At 40.8% G+C, this 17,314-nt stretch overlaps 1 protein-coding gene across 14 annotated transcripts in view; it reads left to right on the top strand.

Moving 5' to 3' along the window:
* Window positions 1–17,314, top strand: part of DGKI (diacylglycerol kinase iota) — a 542,650-nt gene that overhangs the window by 351,008 nt on the left and 174,328 nt on the right. For 10 of the 14 annotated variants that reach the window (XM_077469233.1, XM_077469236.1, XM_077469234.1 and 7 more), the window contains 2 exons: window positions 7,280–7,479; window positions 15,947–16,009. In XM_077469233.1, coding sequence (XP_077325359.1) covers window positions 7,280–7,479; window positions 15,947–16,009 — 263 coding nt within the window. The remainder of the gene's footprint in view (window positions 1–7,279; window positions 7,480–15,946; window positions 16,010–17,314) is intronic. The other 4 variants (XM_077469232.1, XM_077469230.1, XM_077469229.1 and 1 more) reach the window with 1 other exon arrangement.

The raw sequence follows: 17,314 nt of genomic DNA, 5'->3' as shown, positions 1-17,314 counted from the left end.
TCTGCTCCTACTAACTCACTTTTAACGGTATTCTCCCATTCTCTAGATATTTTCTTAATTTTTGCCACCTGTTGAATAAGGATACCTCTGAGGTAGGCCTTTAATGCGTCCCATATTACTCCACTTGCAGCGGTATCCTTATTGAGCTCTATGAACTCTTCTAGCTGGGATAGTACTTTGCTTGCATCCCCAATAATCTCAAGCCATACTGGGTTCAGTTTCCATACTTTCAGGGGACTTCTCCCCTCTAAGTTAACCGATACCGTCACCAATGAGTGATCCGACACCCCCCTGGGTTGGTATACTATTTCCCTTACCACTTGGTTAGCTTCTTCGTTCCCCAACACTAAATCTATTCTTGAGAGTGAAGAGTAAGAACTTGAAAAACACGAATATTGAAGGAGGTCCGGATTCCGAACTCTCCACAAATCAAATAGTCCCCCTTCTTGCATAAACCTGGATAACCGACTCTCACCCTCTCTCTGAAAATTTGTCCCTGATGGGAACCTATCCTGATTTTTATTTATAACCTCGTTGAAATCTCCCACTGCTACTACTGGGATCCCAGATTTACCTACTATAAATTCCATTAGATTATATAAAACATCCAGTTTAAACGGGGGTGGAATATAAATATTTGCAATGACATACTCCCGATTTTCAATTACACAATGCAAAAATACATATCTCCCTTCTTTATCGATGCTGGTCTGCCGACAGTTAAACGCTACTTCTTTTCTTATCAACACAGCCACCCCTCTTGAATAAGAGGTGTGGACTGAGTGAAACTGAGTGGGAAATTTCCTGCTGTAGTTCTCCAACTTGGAGTCCTCAGTTAGATGCGTTTCCTGTAAGCAGACCAACCCGATATCACATTTTTCGAGGGCATCAAACACCGCTGCTTTTTTAACTGATGTACCTATCCCTCTAACGTTCCAGGAGCCAATATTCATAACTCTATCCTGCATACCTTTCCAGAAAACAGTAAAAAATGACAGGAAAAAGGGATTGTCTCAATATTATAATTGATCTCATAGGGATGTTCTCTATGCCCCCTCTGAAAAAAAGTTGTGAGATGTGAGGGAACAAAAGGAGAGAAAAAAAGCCTACTCAAACTAAAATTCCTAATAACCTTGTGTATCCTTTTGAATATTGTGATACCATTCTGTCCCAAACTTCCCTTTAGTGAAAGAGAAAAGATAAACTTTTCATATATTCCCAACGTTATTTTTAATTTATCCTCTATTACTGTGCAATCTTTGCCCTTTTCCTGTCCAATATTTCCCTTTTTATTCCTTGTTCCTACTCCCCACCCCTCCCCATACCCTTCTGGGTTACCCCTAGGGGCTTTTCCTGTGACCGTTACAACCTCACCCATACCTTCAAACTCCCTTCTCTTCCCCACCCATTCACATACTACCTTATCCCCCCTCCCCCCCTCCCTAACCCAACTTCCCTTAAACCCAACCTGTGCCTCATTTTTTTTTACCCTTCCTAATTTCATTCATGTAATCCTTTATACTGTGGGTGTCCCACCTCCCACCGTTGCATGTGTATATACATTGTGCCCGTAATTCAGGTGCATTGTACCCACTATATCTCCCCGTCCGAACCCACCCCCCCCCCCCCCCAACGATATCAGTCAGGGGTGAGGGGAAGAGAGAGCAGGAGGGAGCAAGGAGAGTAAAGGGATGGACAAACCAAAAAAAAAAAAAAAAAAAGCAGACTAGACAAAAAAAAAAAGGGGAGAGAGAAAAAAAAAAAAAAAGAAAAAACAGAGAAAAGGAGGAAGGGGGGGAAGAGGCTTTCCTTCCTCCCCCCTAACCCTTCACCTCCTTATCAACCGATCCCCCTTTTCCTCCACCCAAGCTGACACACCAGCAGGAGAATCAAAAAATAAAGTCTCTCCCAAGGCTGCAACTCGTAACCGGGCTGGGTACAGCAGAGCATATGTAACATCTAATTTCTGAAGTCTGCGCTTGGTTTCAGCGAACTCTGCTCTGCGCTTCTGTAAGTCCGGGGAAAAATCAGAATAAAATGAAACTTTGGCCCCTTTATAAGTGATACTACCCATTTCTCTGGCCTTTCGGAGCACAGCCGCTTTATCTTTATAATTCAAGAATTTCAGTAAGATGGATCTGGGTTGGCCCCCTCGGTTCAGGATTCTAGCCGGGACTCTATGCGCCCTTTCGATTGTGAACTGTTGGGAAAAAGTCTCTCTTCCAAAGGTTTCAACAAGCCAATTTTACAGAAATATAATTGGATCAGGGCCTTCACATTTTTCCGGGAGTCCTACCAGCCTCACATTGTCCCTCCGGAGCCTGTTCTCCATTTCATCCAATTTCCCTGCGAATTTCCCCATCTGTATTTTTAGGTCTTTGACCTCTTGATTCAATGGGTATACCTCATCTTCAATCTGAGATATTCTCCCCTCTGCTGCTGTTATCCTATCAGCCGTGTTTTGAAGATCTTGCCGCATCGAAGCTAGCTCCTCCTTAATGCCTCTTGTTTGTTCACATAGCTCTACTAGAGATTGTTTACACACATTGACCGCCCCCAGCACCTCCTTTAATGTGGGTTCTCCTTCTCTATTAATCAAATGGTCCTGCATAGGCACTGTTTCGGATCTCCCGACAGTACCCACCGTTTGTTTAACTGCGTTCTTTCCCCCTACCAGTCCTGATTGCCCGTGGCTCTTTCTATCTGTTGAGATTTTTACTTGAGCTCCCTTAGTTGGCGTATGTTCAGAAGTATGCGCATATTTTTCTAGTTTTGCTGCTGCTGATGTCCCTGTTGCCATGGCCTGGGAGCTCTTTTCCTTGTCTTTATCCTTAGCTGACCTTAAAGATTGCGTTCCAACATTCTCTTGACCTGCCAGCTCTTCCCCTCTCCTCCTTGCTGCCATAATTGATTCGGTATATAACCAAAGAACACAAAAAAATTAAAAAATAAAAAGGGGGGATTGCTCTCTTCTCCTCCAGGGAAAGAGGGAGGGAGGGGAGGGGGGTACTCACAACGCAGCCTCCGCAATGCCGTGGGGATCCACTTTAGTTATATAGCCTCCAAAAGCTCCGACAATTCCCACTGTCCAGCTAGGATCCCCCTCTCTTAATAACAAGAGCAACAAAAACAGGTGCGGCACATTTTTTTTTTTTTTCCTTCCTTTCAAAGCCTGGTCAGATCTTACACATTTGTTAGCAGGTTAATTCATGAAAGTTCAGACAATATAAGTTCCACTCCTCCACACTTTCTATTTTTCCCTTTGGAGCACTATAGGTAGCTGGCAGGCATATTATACTAGGTAAAGAGAAATATCTCTCAAGTACTTTCCACATACTGATATATAACCTCTGATACATACAGGAGATGCCAGACAATATTGCAGGTGGCCACCAGAGGTCTCTCTTCACTGCTTATTCCACTGCTTAGCTGTTTGGTTTAGGATTTTTTTACCTGGTATATGGTATGCCGAGACTGGCTTCGTTGTGTTTATCGAGCTGTCGCCTCGTCTCCCGAGCCCTCACCGGGATTTCGCTAGACCACACAGGCAGTCCCCTCTGCAGCGCCTCCACAGCCCCGGATCGACCAACAGCTCCTCCGCTCCAGTATACAAGGAGGATCCCCACGGACAAGACACCAGGTACCAGCCAGTCTGTGAGAACAGCTTATGGGAGCAAGTTGACTAAGGAAGTGTATACTAACATCCGTCCTCCTCTCTCCTCTCCTCTTGTGGGCATCACAGCTCAAAGCGCTGTTAACCGGGCACAGGCATCAGCTGTCAGCGTTGCGGTGAGAGCACACACCACTCTCACCTCTCTCACTCCTCGCACGCCGCCGCCATCACCATCCGGTCACGCCCCCTCCCCCCCAAAACAAGTACCTTGATATCCCATGATGGCAGATAGCACATGTTGACACACTGTGTGCATCTTCCAAATTTGGCTTTCTAAAAAAATATTTAAAATGTGTGAAAATAATAAAAATACAAACAAGCTAGAAGAATTTTTGGGTGTTTTATATTCTGCCTAAAACATCAATGATGTTTTTGAGTCTTTTTTCCACATCATTGATCTCTTCCTTGATCTTCTGTAAATCACGATTGCACACCATGACCTCCCAGATGAGGACATGTGCACTTGCACTTGTGAAATTAGATGCTTCTTCCACAAATCCACATCACCTAAAATAAAAAAAACACCATGTATTATAAATATGCAGACATTCATCTATTACCTGAAGCTGTGGTTTCAGACACATCTGTTGTGGTCACTATTTTGCCCACTTCAAAGCTGCTGTGGGAACTTGTGCAAGCTCGATCCTAAACTGCCCTCTCACAGACAGCATGGTTCGACCCCGCTCCTGCCCCCTCATCACAGAATTTCAAAAGGCCTTTCAAAATCCTGAAGGTTTTTTTACCTTAATGAATAGAATGGCATTTAGAACCAATTTAGGGTTATTTTCATAGCTGTATCCTTTCCTGGCTTTTCTGAATACATTTTAGAGCTGGCAAGTTACAAACACAGTGCATGCATTTGCCTGGATATTATCATATATTGATAAAGACATTTAACAAAAAATTTAGTCATTTATTAAGGTAGAAAAGCAACTAGTTTGATAAATGAGATGTATTTAATTAGTTTTCACACAAACAAATTATGCAGTATTTTTGAGAGTGTCTCCACCACAGACACTCATGCAAGGTAGTTTTTGGTGCATTCTGACGAAATGGCCAATACATTTTTAGTAGGAGTAGACAAGAGCATCCAGAAGGAACTACACAAACTTGATGAGAATCTGAATGGTGGTTGGCAGGGGTAGGCAACCTTTATAGCATGCCGAAAAATATTTTCAAAGAAATTAAGAGTGGCAGTTTTATGGAATTTTTATAAAGTAAATGCTGTAAAAAGCTAGAATAATGGTAAGAAATGAACATTAAGCTTTCAAAGATCAATGGCAAGTGGTAAAGTAAAGGGTAACTTACCCTTGTTCTAGAACACATGTGCTGCAAGGTATGCAGGGTAAGGCTGAAATGAATATGCCAGCTGAGGACTTCTTCGAAATATACAGCTGGAAATAAAGTGAGGTAATAGCGGTGATCCTACTAAAGTTCTCTCAGATTAGGCCCAGCTCCTGCACTTTCACACCTCAGTGCACCCTAATTCCTGCACCTTCACACCTCAGATCACACCAATTCCTGTACCATCACACCTCAGATCAACCCAATTCCTGCACCTTCACACTCCAGATCACCCCAATTCCTGTACCTTTACACCTTAGATCACCCCAATTCCTACACGTTCAAACTTCAGATCACCTCAACTCCTGCACCTTTATACCTCAGATCACTGGAATTTCTGCACCTCCGCACCTCAGATCAACCCAGTTCCTGCACCTTCACACCTCAGACCAGCCTCAATTCCTGTACCTTCACACCCCAGAGCAGCCCCAATTACTGCACCTTCACACCTCAGATTATTGCATTTTTGAAACCTTCACACCTCGGATCAGCCAAATTCCTGCACCTTTACACCTCAGATTATTGCAGTTTCTGCACCTTCACACCTCGGATCAGCCAAATTCCTGCACCTTTACACCTCAGATTATTGCAATTTCTGCACCTTCACACCTCGGATCACCCCAATTACTGCACCTTGATATCTCAGATCCCTGTGATTCCTGCACCTTGACATCTTGGGCCACCCTAATTCCCACACCTTCATACCTCAGATTACTGCAATTTCTGCACCTTCACACCTCAGATTAGTCCCAGTTCCTCCACCTTTACACTTCAGATCACCCTAATACCTGTACTTTTACACCTCAGATCACCCCAATTCCTGCCCCTTCACACCCTAGATCACTGCAATTCCTGCACCTTTATACCTCAGATCAACCCCAATTCCTACACCTCCACATCTCCAATCACTGTACCCCTAAACACATGAGGACCACCAGTGCACCTCCTTTCTTACCGCCTCTTCTTTTTTCCCGACACTGTTTTCTCTGCTGTCACTTACAGCTCTTCCTGGCGGGAGTTCATGTGGCTGTGCGCTCTAGGGGCAAGAGCTGGATGTTTGCTGCAGAAATAAAGAGAAAAAAAAACAGGTGCAGCATTAGGTCAGTGGAACTGTCCAGGAAGCCAGTGTGCATCACTGAAAAAGGCAGCATGTGCCTTCTCTGGCACACATGATGGGAGTTGCCAACCCCTGGCTTATAGCTTACTATGGAGGTTTCAGACTACATCCAACTTTATTTAAAAAAACAACTCCATACTTCAAAGAACATTCTGTCCATAAGTGGGAGGCATGTATATGGCATGTAGGCCTTATATAGGCTGAAAGTATCACATGACTGTGTAGCTCTATTTTGGGGGAGAGGGGCCTAAGAGAAATGGTCCTTCCCAAACAGGATTTTATGCTAAACCAGTAGATAAATAAGACAACCAGAACCTTTACTAAGTGGAAAAATAGGTTTGATAAAAAAAAAGTTGACAGTGATTCCACCTAGGACAAGGCCTCTGAACAGAGGATTCCCTTTCTGGAAAATGAATCAGTAATCTAAACAAAGTAATTGGGAGCAAAAGAACTACTGCAACCTGAATATACCATTATCATATGGATGTACAACAATATATAATTAATATAAACTTTATAAACATTGTAAAAAAGAGATTAATAAAAGTTCATACATCCAATGTACAATCAAGTATTATCAGCAAAGGGCCCGATGGGAATCCTGTTGAAATTGCGCACGTATACCCAGGTATACAGTTGCTATTAGAGATATCTCCAGAATAATGTTGCAGCAAAGTCTAGTTGCAGGGGCCCCTGATGATGATGTGGTATCTGTCTTTTTGTCAGAGACCTGAAGACAAGACCAGTGGTCACAAGGGTATCCTCCAACTGTTGTCTGACTAGCCTGGAATGGATTTTCTCACCGGCAGGAACTGTGGTGTGGCACTGGAACTCAGAATCAGCCCATCTACTCTGCACTTTAGTCCCTCCTTAGTAGGGCATGTAATATAGTAACAAAGAGAGGTCAGAGATACTCTGTCAAAAAAAGATTTAGATATACATTCAGCATCTGCAGTTAATCTATTAAATCATAAGAATACTTGCATAACAGTCTCTTCTGATCCAGGATTTAGCAGCATGGACAGAACCTTCCTGAGGTTTCAAAGCCAACAACCAGGGGCAGGAAGTGCAAACATTTACAGCATTTACAGATTCAGACAGATCGCTGCAACTGATTCTCATTCTCTTTTTTTTTATTATTTCAGGCTGCTCTCCAGGTAGGTGGCCATGGGGAGAGGCTTCACCAGTGCAGGGAAGTGACTTTGCTGACGTACAAGGCCATCCCCATGCAGGTTGATGGAGAACCATGCCGTCTCGCCCCCTCCCTCATCCGAATATCCCTAAGGAACCAAGCAAACATGGTACAGAAGAGTAAGAGAAGGACGTCAATGCCCCTACTTAATGAGTGAGTCACAGCGCTGCCTCTGGTAGCTCTTTAGAATGACATTGTGGTTGTTGGTTATGTAATTATATTTTATATATATATATATATATATATATATATATATATATATATATATATATATATATATATATATATATATATATATATTTGTCAAAAGTATTGAGACACATGAACTTTAATGGCATCCCAGTCATCATCCGTAGGGTTCAATATTGAGTTGGCCCATCCTTTGCAGCTATAACAGCTTCAACTCATCTGGGAAGGCTGTCCACAAGGTTTAGGTGTGTGTCTGAGAATGTTTGACCATTCTTCCAGAAGCGCATTTGTAAGGTCAGGCACTGATGTTGGACAAGAAGGCCTAGCTTGCAGTCTCCGATATAATTCATCCCAAGGTGTTCTGTCGGGGTTGATATCAGGACTCTGTGCAGGCCAATCAAGTTCCTCCACCCCAAACTCGCTCATCCATGTCTTTATGGACCTTGCTTTGTGCACTGGTCCAAATCATTTGGTGGAGGGGGATTATGGTGTTGGGTTGTTTTTCAAGGGTTGGGCTTGGTCCATTCGTTTCAGTGAAGGGAACTCTTAAGGTCTTCTCATTCACATCAGTGCCTGACCTCATAATTGTCCTCCTAGAAGAATGGTCAAACATTCCCATAGACACACTCTTAAACCTTGTGGACAGTCTTCCCAGAGGTGTTGAAGCTGTTATAGCTGCAAAGGATGGGCCAACTCAATTTTGAACCGTACGGACTAAGACTGGGATGCCATTAAAGTTCATGTGCATGTAAAGGCATGTGTCCCACATATATTTATATATTACAGAAGATCCCAGGGTGCTTTTGATTAGCTAAAGAGACCAGAGACAACACAGGACTACTCAGATTACCACTCTGGCTGATTTATACATTTTATCTTGAGGTACTGAGCACTGTAAACAAAATGTGGGGTCCCTCCTGAGAATTGGAAACCAGTCAGAATGGTTTCAAATCACACGGTCTCTATGTCAGTTCTTATAGTTCATATAGTGATCATATCCAGGCTGAAGACATAATTGACAAAAATGAAAGCCTTCAGCCTGCAGATAACCACTGTCACCTTCATGCTGCAGTGTTCATCTGCATTGCATTCTATTTAATACACTTTCAGTACTACAAATAGAGACAATTGAGTACCGTCCTTGATACTTTTTTTATTTGCACTAACATACAATTTTTCAGGACAAGCTTTCAGGGGAATGTCTCCTTCTTCAAGGTCCAAGCAGTACTGATTCAGAAAAGTTTTAGCAGTTAAGATATTAAAACAGAAACAAAAAAAAATAAAAAAAAACAATCTCTGAGGGAAAGGAAAAAAGAAAGAAAAACAAACACATACAAATCAATGTATATGGCAATGGTAATAAAGCTGGCAGCAGAGTTGTGAAATAATCAGGCTATAACCATCAAACCAGCAGATAAAGGGGAAGCAGTCGTTGTGATGGATACAGGCTAATATATACAAGAGGGCCAGAGGAAGCTCGCAAATACTACTTACTACAAAAAACTGGATTATGATCCAACCCAGGATTTTACTAAGCAATTATAAGTTCTCATTACAACAATACCAAGCCAGCTACATTCAGAACTTATCAAGGTGATTCCAGATAATCCAGAAATTAGAGGCTTCTACATGCTGACCAAAATTTACAAGCCAGGAAATCCAGGCAGACCCATTATAACAGGTATGAATACACTTACCGATCATATCTCAGGCCTTGTAGAAAACATGTTAAAACCGTTAGGCATGAACACTGATAGTTTCCTGCAAGACACCACTGATTTTCTGAACAAGCTTAACAGTATACAACAATAATCACAAATAGACTTCTACTCACTATGGATGTAGAATCTCTGTACAGTAACATCCCTCACAAGGATGGGTTGGCGGCATGTCACAGATTCTTATCATCCTCATCAAACCACAAATACACTGCTGAGGATGTTACACAGCTCATCAAATTTATTCTTACACATGACTACTTCACTTTCAACAAATACATCTATCTCCAGTGTATGGGTATTGCTATGGGAAGTAAAATGGCACCCCAATATGCAAATTTATTTATGGCTGACTTGGAGGACAAATTCCTGAACAGTATACAACAAAAGCCATACAGATATTATCAATATATTGATGATATCTTCATGATATAGACTGAAGGTGAAGAAAATCTCAAACAATTTTTCTCATTCATCAACACTTTTCACCCATCTATCAAACTAAAAATGGATTATTCGAACACACATGTCAGCTTCCTAGACACTACAGTATACATCAGGGATGACAAGCTTCACACATCGATATACAGAAAACCAACTGACCGATGAAGCTATGTCTATAGTTCCAGTTTTCACCCCCAAGTCCTCAACACACTAAACGGGCCATCATACACAGCCAGGCGATCAGATACCACCGCATATGTTCAGACCCAGAAGACAGAGATAAACATCTAAGAACACTGGCAGGCTCCTTCAATAAGAATGGTTACAAAGACAAAACCATCAACAACAGCATAAACAAAGCCTTGAAAACCCGAAGAGAAAATCTCCTCCAATACACAGTACCTCTATTCACCACATAGAAGGGATCAAAAAGATAATCAAAGATTCACAACCCATTATAGCAAAGGATGACACTCTGAAAGAAATATTCAAACAACCCCCAATATTGGCTTTCAGACAACCACCCAACCTCAGACATAAACTGATCAACAGGAAACGTCACTCTGATTATGAAGTCACAAATAATGGAAGCAAACCCTGCAATAAAAAACAATGCAAATTATGCAACCAGATCAATCTATCCAAAAGTGTCACACACACAAATGGGACCTTCAATATCATTGGATCATACAGCTGGACCTCCAGTAATGTTGTGTACCTCATCCAATGCAAACGGTATAGCAAAGGATCTTATGTTTGTAAAAAAAGGGGAGAAGTTGCAAGCGAGGATGAATTTGCACAGACATACCATCAAGGAACATAAAGAAGACAGTTTCTGCACACCTGTGGGACATCATTTCTCACAACTGGACCACACTATAGAAGACTTCAATGTTTTAGTTCTTAAAGGGAATTTCAGACCTATCCAGGAAAGGAAAACATTTGAACTAAGAATGATACTTTTTGATACAAAAAATAACGACCCGAATTTAGATATTGGTTTCCTTACCCATTATACTACAGTTTTACAATTCCTCTCCAGTCTATAGCTCTCCCTCTTATCTCACTAACTGCTGCTATCTTTATTACCATTTCTATCTATATCACCTTTATTACCATTGCCATATACATTGATTTGTATGTGTTTGTTTTTCTTTCTTTTTTTCCTTTCCCTCAGAGATTTTTTATTTTGTGATTCTGTTTTAACATTTTAACATTCTGCTAAAACTTTTGTGAATCAGTACTGCTTGGACCTTGAAGAAGGGGACATACCCTGAAAGCTTGTCCTGAAAAATTGTATGTTAGTGCAAATAAAAAAAGTATCAGGGACAGTACTCAATTGTCTCTGTCACAATTGCACTAATATAGCTACAATCACCTCAAGTATTACTATAAATACTAATAAAACAGTTCAAAGATAAAGCAATGTACCACATAAAAACCTTATTTGTGTGTGTGTGTGTATGTGTGTATATATATATATATATATATATATAAAATATATATATATATATATATATATATATACACACAGTGTCTGACAAAAGTGAGTACCCCCCTCACATTTTTGTAAATATTTTATTATATCTTTTCATGTGACAACACTGAAGAAATGAACTTTTTTACAATGTAAAGTAGTGAGTGTGCAGCTTGTATAAACAGTGTAAATTTGCTGCCCCCTCAAAATAGCTCAATGTCTAAATCGCTGCCAACAAAAGTGAGTACACCCCTATGTGAAAATGTCCAAATTGGGCCCAAAGTCTCAATATTTTTTGTGGCCCCCATTATTTATAGCACTACCTTAACTCTCTTGGGCATGCAATTCTCCAGAGCTTCACAGGTTGCCAATGAAGTCCTCTTCCACTCCTCCATGGCGACATCACAGAGTTGGTGGATGTTAGAGACATTGCACTCCTCCACATTCTGTTTGAGGATACCCCACAGATGGTCAATAGGGTTTAGGTCTGGAGACATGCTTAGCCAGTCCATCACCTTTACCTTCAGCTTCTTTAGCAAGGCAGTGGTCATCTTAGGGTCGTTATCATGTGCAATACTGCCCTGCGGCCCAGTCTCCGAAAGGAGGGGATCCTGCTCTTCTTCAGTATGTCACTGTGCATGTTGCTGTTCATGGTTCCCTCAATGAACTGTAGCTCCCCAGGGCCGGCAGCACTCATACAACCCCAGGCCATGACACTCCCAACACCATGCTTGACTGTAGGCAAGACATACTTGTCACCTGGTTGCTGCCACACATGCTTGACACCATCTGAACCAAATATTATCTTGGTCTCATCAGACCACAGGACATGGTTCCAGTAATCCATGTACTTAGTCTGCTTGTCTTCAGCAAACTGTTTGCGGGCTTTCTTGTGCATCATCTTTAGAAGAGGCTTCCTTCTGGGACGACAGCCATGCAGACCAATTTGATGCATTGTGCAGCGTATGGTCTGAGCACCGACAGGCTGACCCCCCACCCCTTCAACCTCTGCAGCAATTCTGGCAGCACTCATACATCTATTTCGCAAAGACAACCTCTGGATATGATGCTGAGCACGTGCACTCAACTTCTTTGGTCGACCATGGCGAGGCTTGTTCTGAGTGGAACCTGTCCTGTTAAACTGCTGTATGGTCTTGGCCACCATGCTGCAGCTCAGTTTCAGGGTCTTGGCAATCTTCTTATAGCCTAGGCCATCTTTATGTAGAGCAGCAATTCTTTTTTTTTAGATTCTCAGAGAGTTCTTTTCCATGAGGTGCCATGTTGAACTTCCAGTGACCAGTATGAGAGCGATAACACAAAATTTAACACACCTGCTCCCCATTCACACCTCAGAGCTTGTAACACTAATGAGTCACATGACACTGGGGAGGGAAAATGGCTAATTGGGCCCAATTTGGACATTTTCACTTAGAGGTGTACTCACTTTTGTTGCCAGCAGTTTAAACATTAATGGCTATGTGCTGAGTTATTTCGAGGGGACAGCAAATTGACACTGTTATACAAGCTGTACACTCACTACTTTACATTGTAGAAAAGTGTTATTTCTTCAGTGTTGTCACATGAAAAGATATAATAAAATATTTACAAAAATGTGAGGCGTGTACTCACTTTTGTGAGATACTGTGTATATGTGTGTATATATATATAATATATACAATAATTATATAATTATTTAGGTGTGCAAATTAGCTCTAGTGTCTAGTGTCAGTTTTTAAGTTAACTGACACATTCGAACCCTGAAAAATTTGGCCTGGGCATCTAGGCATCAACAATGAAAAGCATTAAATAATGGCAGACAGATAAACATATGAAAAGAAGCCAAAAGCTTCAACTGCTCATTCAAAAGAAAAATAGAAAATATGAATATGCAATATAGACATCCAATCATTGAGTAAACTCCCAGTGCAGTAATCATCAATCTTCACTGCCTGTCCTCTTCCTGTCTCTGGACTTCCAGCACTTCAATGAAAGAAAATATATTTTACCTCTAACATGATCTGTGAGTTGGGGAGAGTCTGATCAGCCACATGATTCTCTCCCCAAATTCACAAATCTTGTTATAAGCAGTGTAATCAGTGAAAGAACTTTTATCAATGGAGGAGAGGGCAGGGGGGGGGCATGTCCCAATTGGATGATCTGTACTGCCTGAAGACCCAAAGCTGTTATCCAAAGTCAAAGACAGGAAGAGGACAGCCATCCCTAAAAAATATTTCTCCAGGATCCAACTGCATGCATGACATATTTTATTATGCCGCGTACACACGAGCGGATTGTATGGCGTACTTAGTCCGTCATACAATCCGACGGACAATCCGTCGTAGTTTCCACTGAACGAACTTGACCACACACGGATACACAAACAGTCCGTCGAAAGCTTGCACGATGACGTGTACAGCACGTACGACGGGACTAGAAATAGGAAGTCCAAGACACAGCAAAGCACCCTTCCGCCATGTAAATCCTTTCTGGGCATGTGCCGATCTTAGTCCGTCGAACTAGCATACTGACGACTGTATTGTCCGCTGAAACCAAAGTACGACGGACAGAATTTCGAAAAAAAACGAAATTCTTAGTACTCCGGACTGCACGCTGAAAAAGTCCGCTGAAGCCCACACACGAGCGGATTGTCCGCTGAAATGTGTTTCGACGGACTAAGTACGCCATACAATCCGCTCGTGTGTACGTGGCATTACAGGTAAATAATATGACTATACCTGTGGATTATTTTTTTTTAGCTTTAACTTAAAACATGTCAAATCAATGTTCAAATAATGTTCAAATAATGTTCAAATAAACCAGAGTTACACTTTAAAGTAAAAAATGATTATATTATTATACAACTTTAATGCTGTGCAGTATTAGATCTACAACTGGTATATCTAAGTAAGGTAGCATTCTGGCCAATTGTTCAATTTTTCAAGTACTCCTATACTATTCACATTGACATCTAAATTGTTTACATATATCATTATTATTATATTATTATACAGGATTTATATAGCCCCAATAGTTTGTGCAACGTTTTACAACATTCAGATAGACATACAATTACGATACAATATGGCACAGATTCCGTTTTTTTACAAGGATTGTACCTTGATGTCGCAATTTACCATCTGGGTACCAGTTGTCTGAACCCCTTGATGGGTTTCTATTTAGGCCCGAATTTTCCTTAACAATTTATTCTGCAAATATAATGAAGTTGGTAATGAGATCTTCTATTTTCTAATTTGCTTTCATTTGGCAGAAAGATTTATGAGGCATTGAGAATAATTAACATGTTATTGCAACTTTCCTTCTCCAAAAAGTCAATGCACCCCATTTAATAAAGCTGAGAGACTGCAGATTGCTAGAGAACCTCAGTCATACAGTTATAAGATTTCATATTATGGGTTTTAATATAAAGGGCTGCTAAAGACTTTCTACAAAATGTGTTTATTTTCTTTAAAAAAAAAAGCAAAGGGTATTTTTTTCAATCACAACATAAAAAAACATAATATAATTTACTTACTGTCTGGTGGAATAATTTTGCAAGTTTAGAGACTTATACAATGTTAGTTATTGTTTTATATAGTTTACATTAGTGTTACACCGATACCGGTATTGGTATCGGTGCCGGTACTAAGCATTTGCATGCGTACTTGTACTCATGCAAAAGCCTTGATGCTGAAACCAATACCTTCACTTCACAAATGTGTGGGCCGGCTTGCAAATATGTGGACAGGCTGTAAAAACTCACTGAAATGCTCATGAAAACTAATGTGAAAATGATGTCTCTGCAAATGAAATCTGTGCGGTTTTCCCATCAGTTTTCATGTATGTATGGTGTGAACGAGTCCTAAAAAACCTGTCAAATGACACTAAAAAGAGGTATTGGTAATTGGTATCGGCGAGTACTTGACAAAAAGTATCAGTACTCATACTCGGTCTTAAAAAAACTGATATTGATATATCCCTAGTTTACATTATGTAAGATATTCAGTAGCTGGATTGCGCACCATCTGTTGCATTTCTCCAGGAGGCTGGATTTTAAAGCTAAACTTCAGGCCAACAGCTAAATGAACAGATGAAATACCTTTCAACGGATTTGTTTTTCTCTTGTTAAGTTCACAAAGCCCTGCCACACAGAAGAGCCCTGTCTGGCAGGGCATAAGACTCGATTTCTGTCTTCTACAATTAATAACCTCTTTAGGTCTTGTCCCCCTGCCCCATCATGTTAAAGGAGAAGCAGCACATTAATGAACTCATCTCTGTATTACTTTGCTTTTTCCCACCACATGTTACTTGTTGGCACAGCATAGCTAATTCGCTCCCAGTGCTGCTTCTCCCACTCAGTCTGAGCTCTGCTATACAGTAGTCCGCAAGAGGCTGATACCAGGTCAAATTTAGGTGCTTACTCTGCTTGCATAAAAACACATATTAAACAATGTATTAATGAATACAGATCTGCATTAATATGTGTATTTTATATCTGTCTGGAGTTTAGCTTTAAATAAATTGACTTCCTTTGCAAAGTGTAGCAAGACAGGTAAACCCTAATAGTCTCCGCTGATAACAGTTAGTCATAACATAGACCTTAACTACATGCCTTTTCCTGCTGGGCTCTGTCCTGTATAACTGTGCATGCTGATCACTTCATCAGTTGTGTAACACACTCCTTTTGTCCCTGTTAAACTATTGTATGTCTGTCTCTCCCTCTCTCTCTATCATGCGCCCTCACCGCTGGCTTTCCCCTTGTCTGTTTGTGCTGGCTTTGTGCTGTCTTGCACAGCATCCATAAAGTGCCCACCGCCGACCACCGACGTGTCTCCGCTCCCCCAGACTCCTTCACTGTGTAAGTATGTCACTCTGCTTTGTCATTATCGATGGGTGCCTCGCGCTCCCCCACTTCCAGAGCACTGCCCACTCCTTGCTGTGACTCACTTGTTTTCTTGCTTACACCATATAGACTCATTATCACAGTGTCCCCACAAAGGGCCTTCTGTCCTTCCACTGTTATCTTCTCATGTTGCCTGCATGATTTGACAATATGTTTATTAAAGGGCCCTTTGACAAATCAGTTTGTATAAAAGTTATTCCTCTTAGGTAGAAAATAAGGTATGTGAATAAAACAATGGTGTGTAGGTGCTAGAAGTATTGTGCATAAAGAGTACCTGTCAACTACGTTTTAATATTTTTAATGTAAGTCCTGTTTGGTTGTAAGCTCCACAAGGTACTTGTTTGATATTGATGACAATTGGTGCTGTAATTATAGCAGTTAATTATAGTTAAGGTGCTGACATCCTTTTCTGAAAACAATGAAGATTATGGGACTTTCTTGGCAGCACTCAAAACACAACCAAAATGTATATAAGAGCATCATATACATTTGTCAATAACAGTCTGTTAAAATGAATTTGGATAATTGTCTATGCTTTATAAAATATTTGTTTTATTAAATACAATAGGCAATCTAATTAATTGACCACCCAAAGAATAATAGGTAAACCACTTTGACATACAAGTTTGCCTTTTTTCACACTTATAATAGTATGATCCAACACTTTTCATGGAATAGCTCAGTTTCTTCAGAGCCAAGATGCAGAACAGTTTCCAAGTAGTTAGCTGTCAATGATCTTAATGCTCATTTAAACTAAATAGCACACAACATAATAGAAAAGATATATGAAATCAAAATATAACCATACTATAACAAGAATAATGATTTACAACACACATTAAAGTATTTACATTATACATACAAATTGTATTAAATAAAATTGTGTCGTTAGCGGGGCTGGACTGGGACAAAAATTTGGCCCTGGAGTTCATCCAGACCAGCCCACTTTAATTTTGCAAACACACACAAAAAGAGTATATAAACGATACACAATTGCACAAAAAAAAAGGGTAGGGTACTATACAGAGAGGCTAGGGCAGTATACAGAGAGACTAGGGCAGTATACAGACAGGCTAGGGCAGTATACAGACAGGCTAGGGCAGTATACAGACAGGCTTGGGTAGTATACAGACAGGCTTGGGTAGTATACAGACAGGCTAGGGTCGTATACAGACAGGCTAGGGTAGTATATAGACAGGCTAGGGTATTATATGGATAGGCTGGTGTAAAGGGGAACTCTGATGTAAGGTGGTCTCTGAT

The sequence above is a fragment of the Lithobates pipiens genome, unplaced genomic scaffold (assembly GCF_037356315.1).
Source record: "Lithobates pipiens isolate NorthernLeopardFrog02 unplaced genomic scaffold, aLitPip1_a1.2 Scaffold_8, whole genome shotgun sequence".
NCBI lineage: Eukaryota > Metazoa > Chordata > Amphibia > Anura > Ranidae > Lithobates > Lithobates pipiens.
This window is presented reverse-complemented; position numbering and strand designations above follow the sequence as displayed.